The sequence below is a fragment of the Grammomys surdaster genome, unplaced genomic scaffold (genome assembly GCF_004785775.1).
Source record: "Grammomys surdaster isolate TR1022 unplaced genomic scaffold, NIH_TR_1.0 194, whole genome shotgun sequence".
Taxonomy (NCBI): Eukaryota; Metazoa; Chordata; class Mammalia; order Rodentia; family Muridae; genus Grammomys; species Grammomys surdaster.
Window position 1 is genome coordinate 3614434 of NW_021604639.1, and position 4346 is coordinate 3618779.

The following is a 4346-nucleotide window of genomic DNA, read 5'->3' on the forward strand; positions in this document are numbered from 1 at the left end:
TGTATGTATGTTTGTGTGTATACGTGTGTGTTTGTGTGTGTGCGTGTATATGTGTTTGTATGTGTGTATGTGTGTTTGTGTGTATGTGTGTTTGTGTGTATATGTGTTTGTGTGTGTATATGTGTTTGTTTGTATGTGTGTGTGTGTATACGTGTGTTATAATACAGGTGGCAAATGCTAGGAACTAGCCAAGCAGAGGAAGTGGCAGATAGAAGCTCTTGCTACTCTTTTCAGTTCCAAACAAATGCCAAAAGGAGAATAAGTGTAAAATCTACAAATAAATACATTATAATAAAATCTTGAATTATATAATAGTGGCAACATATAACATTAATGTAGATGGTAGACTTTAGGGAAAATTAGCAAAAATATATTTAAATCTAATAGTTATATGCAGGCTTATTTCCTAAAGTTCTTTTTTTGTCATTTTGTTTCCTTTTTTAGATAAGGTCTCATGTAGCCCAGGCTAGCCTTAAACTTACTGTATACCTGAGGATGAGCTTGAATTTCTGATCTTCCTGACTCCCCTTCCCAAATGCTGGGACTACGGGTATATGACACCTGACCTGCTTTATGTAGTTCTGGGGATTGAACTCAGGGCTTTTTATATTCACTGTATGAAGGCAAGCCCTCAACCTAGATAGTTCCCACTCCATTTTCTGGGTGTTTGGGGGTCTCACTACGTAGCTCAGGCTGGCCTGGAGCTGCAGCAATCCCTCTAAGTCAGCTTCTCTAGGGCAGGAATGGCTGGTGTGTCCCAATATACTTTATTTTATTGTTTTCCATTAAATTCTCTTCACATGTGTCTTCTGTTTGTACTTAGGGAGAAAGGAATTAAAATAAAGAATAGCCTTTTGTGTTTCCCTTTACGTATCCCAGAGAAACTGCTCCAGGAACTCAAGGTCATCACAGTGGGTGGGCACATGCAGACTGGCAGGCTGCCCTGGAACTCTCAGTCCGGGACTTACCTGAGCTGGAGTAGTGGTACAGCTCAGTGTAGGGCTCAATATGCACGGTGGCACCATAGGGGATCTGCGGCACTCGGCCTTCCAGCTCCGTATTGATGGTCAGGTGTCCATGTTCATCAATACCACTGAACTGCTGCTTCAGGACCAGCTTGCCTGGGTGCTCCAAGAAGGTCACCTCAGCTTGTCGGGTGAACTCACCCCCTGGAAAGTAAGACAGGCTTGTCACCCCGACATCTGGCAAGTACACCCTCCTGCTGGCCCTAGGTTCATGAAGTGAGAGGAAGGCAAAGAACTATTGTGCCCTGTCTTGTTTAACTGAGCTAGACTCAGAACTACAAATATTGTGTGGTATCTCACCCATGCAGAATCTAGATTTAAATTTACATGCTCATTATTATATATTCAAATATATTATATATTTGTAGGACACATGACGTAAAAAGGAAAGCATGAGAGGGGAAGAAAAGAGCTAAGGACAGCTGGGCGGTAGTGGCTCACACCTTTAATCCCAGCATTTGGGAGGCAGAGGCAGGCAGATTTCTGAGTTCCAGAGTTCGAGGCTAGCCTGGTCTACAGAGTGAGTTCCAGGAGAGCAAGGGCTACACAGAGAAACCCTGTCTCGAAAAAAAAACCAAAAAAAAAAGAAAGAAAGAAAGAAAGAAAGAAAGAAAGAAAGGAAGGAAGGAAGGAAGAAAAGAGCTAAGGGAAGAGGGAAGGGACACATGGATACTTGTGGCATGAAACAGAAGATGGGAGGGCTCGGGGGAGGAATTGCAGAGGAAGAAGGTAAATCTAGTGAGGAGGAGGCAGGATTAACATGCCCAGCCCAGGACAATGGGTGTGCATCCTGAAAATGATGGTGGACTCTATACTGACTAGTTTTATTCAGCTTGACAAAAGCTACAGTCATTGGAGAGGAAGAAACCTTAATTGAGAAAATGCCTCTATAAAACCAGGCTATAGGCAAGCCTGAAGGGTATGTTCTTAATTAATGATTAATATGGGAGGAGACAGCCCATTGTGGGTGGTGCCATCCCTGGGCAGGTGGTCCTGAGTTCTAGACAAAGGTAGGCTGAGCAAGCCGTGGAGAGCAAGCCAGTAAGCAGCACCCCTCCAGTGGCCTCTGCATCAGCTCCTGCCTCCAGGTTCCTGCCCTGTTTGAGTTCCTGTCCTGACTTCCTTCAGTGATGAACAGTGCTGTGGAAGTGTAAGCCGAATAAGCCCTTTCCTCCCCGAGTTGCTTTGGTCACTTCTCAGCTTGCTTTTGGTCATGGTATTCCATCATAGCCATAGAAACTCTAAGACAAATAAAGATTCCTCCACCCTGGGTTCCACCCAGCATCTACATGGAGCTGACCTTAGCAGAACATGGAAGGAGACATTGTAACATCAAGGTGAGATACCCTCAGTGATCTGCCAACATATCCACAAAAGACTCAGCCTTCCTTAAAGGGCATGGCCTCTGAGCGCCTTCAAAGTTTCCTGGCATTCAAGAGGATGAAGTTGATCAAGTTGGACTTACCAGCTAGAAGTGGCAGGCTCTTTTCCTGGAGATACGAAGATGTTAAGCCATTTTCAGATGGGTGAGATGCATAAGCTAGTAACTCTTGCTCAACCTTGGAGACGTTTCCATGTGTACATGCAGATCTCCACAAGATTATATGTGTGAGAGTGTATCTGTGTATTCAGGTTTGTGTGCATGATTGCATGTGTGCATGTACACTTTTGTACACAGTGTACTGGTATGTGAAGGGGTGTGTGCATGTTTGTGGGTGTGGAGGTATACCTATGTGTACAGGTATGTATGACAGTCAGAGATCAGCCTTGGATGATTTTCCTCAAAAGTTGTCTACCTTGTTTTTTGAGGCAGAGTCTCTCACTGGGACCTGGAACATGACAACTAGGCTGGCTGGCCAGTGAACCATGGGGATCCTGACTCTGCTTCCCTAGAGCTGGTATCATCAGTACCTGCCATCACACCTGGCTCTTTACATGGGTTCCAGGAAATGGATATGGGTCCTTATGCTTGCAAGGGAAGCTATGTTATCTCCTCAGCATCAAATATGGAGACTTCTAAATCTCCATCAAGAAACCATCCCTCCAGGGCTGGAGAGATGGCTCAGCGGTTAAGAGCACCGACTGTTCTTCCAGAGGTTCTGAGTTCAATTCCCAGCAACCACATGGTGGCTCACAACCATCTGTAATGGGATCTGATGCCCTCTGCTGGTGGGTCTGAAGACAGCTACAGTGTATTCCTCATATATATAAAATAAATAAATAAAGTCTTTAAAAAAAAAAGAAACCATCCCTCCATCAAAACATAACTCTACATGGTCTCCCTTAATGAATATGCTATACATGGATGTTTCCTTGTCCTTATTTCTGAGGAAGAACTAGAAGGGGCCCTGTCCACAAATGAATGAAATGCTTTCAGGTGTCTGCAGACCGAGTTCTGAACCCATTCATTCTCAGACCTCCCCCATAACTGTGTAGCCCATTCATTTTAATTGGAGGGTTCAATTACCTGTGATGCTAAACCCATTCTTGAATCCATCCTGCTCCACTGCAAACATCCATCCGATGATGCCTCCAATGGGTGCCAGGGGAAGCAGAGAATACCCGACAGTTTCAGGGATGGTGCTTATGGCTGTGTAAGAGCGTCCATGGTTCATCACCACATAGGAGTGTAGGTCAGTGTTCTCAAACACTACGGGGACCTGGCTATTCCCCACGAAGATCCTTCCCTTCACCTTGCCGTTGACCCGCTGTGGAGAACCTGGGCCAGAAACAAAGGGAGAAGGTGAAGATGGTTTTCCCCTCCCTTCCGAAGATAGGAAGATGTCTATTCATTAGGAAAGCAAAGAGGTGACACTGCTGTGGGAAATGGTTTTGGAGGAAATGAAAATACTTGTGATTGTGTGCCATAAGCCCTGAATACTCCAGTGCTCCTGCCTCTGTGGCATGTGGCTACGAATGGGCAGAATGCTAGGTACCAACTACTGTGAACCACGGGCCTCAAGGATCCTAACACCTCTCCTGTCTCCCACATGACTGACAATGGACAGAATAAAGACTATCCGTAATTGTGCACCTCCAGCCTTAAGAGTCCCAGCACTACATAAGCATAAAGACCCTAGCGTATAAAAAGCCTGGTGTGTCAATGTATACTTGTAACCTCAGCACTAGGATGGAAAGGAAAGACCAGAGGCTCCTAGGGGCTGACTGATCAGCTAGACCAGCTGGTGAGCTTGAGGGTCAGTGAGAGACCCCATCTCAAAACAGAGTAAGTGGAGAGCAAGAGAGGAACACCTGATGATAACCTCTGACCTCCAGATGTGTGCACATACTAACACTACATACACACACACAAACACACAG

The 4346-nt window shown here is 45.3% G+C and overlaps 1 protein-coding gene across 2 annotated transcripts in view; it reads right to left on the reverse strand.

The window, feature by feature from the left end:
- Positions 1-4346, reverse strand: part of Nid1 (nidogen 1) — a 73751-nt gene that overhangs the window by 33150 nt on the left and 36255 nt on the right. For both annotated transcript variants that reach the window (XM_028769925.1, XM_028769924.1), the window contains exons 6-7: positions 3493-3744; positions 969-1169 (exon numbers count right to left, since the gene is read on the reverse strand). In XM_028769925.1, coding sequence (XP_028625758.1) covers positions 969-1169; positions 3493-3744 — 453 coding nt within the window. The remainder of the gene's footprint in view (positions 1-968; positions 1170-3492; positions 3745-4346) is intronic.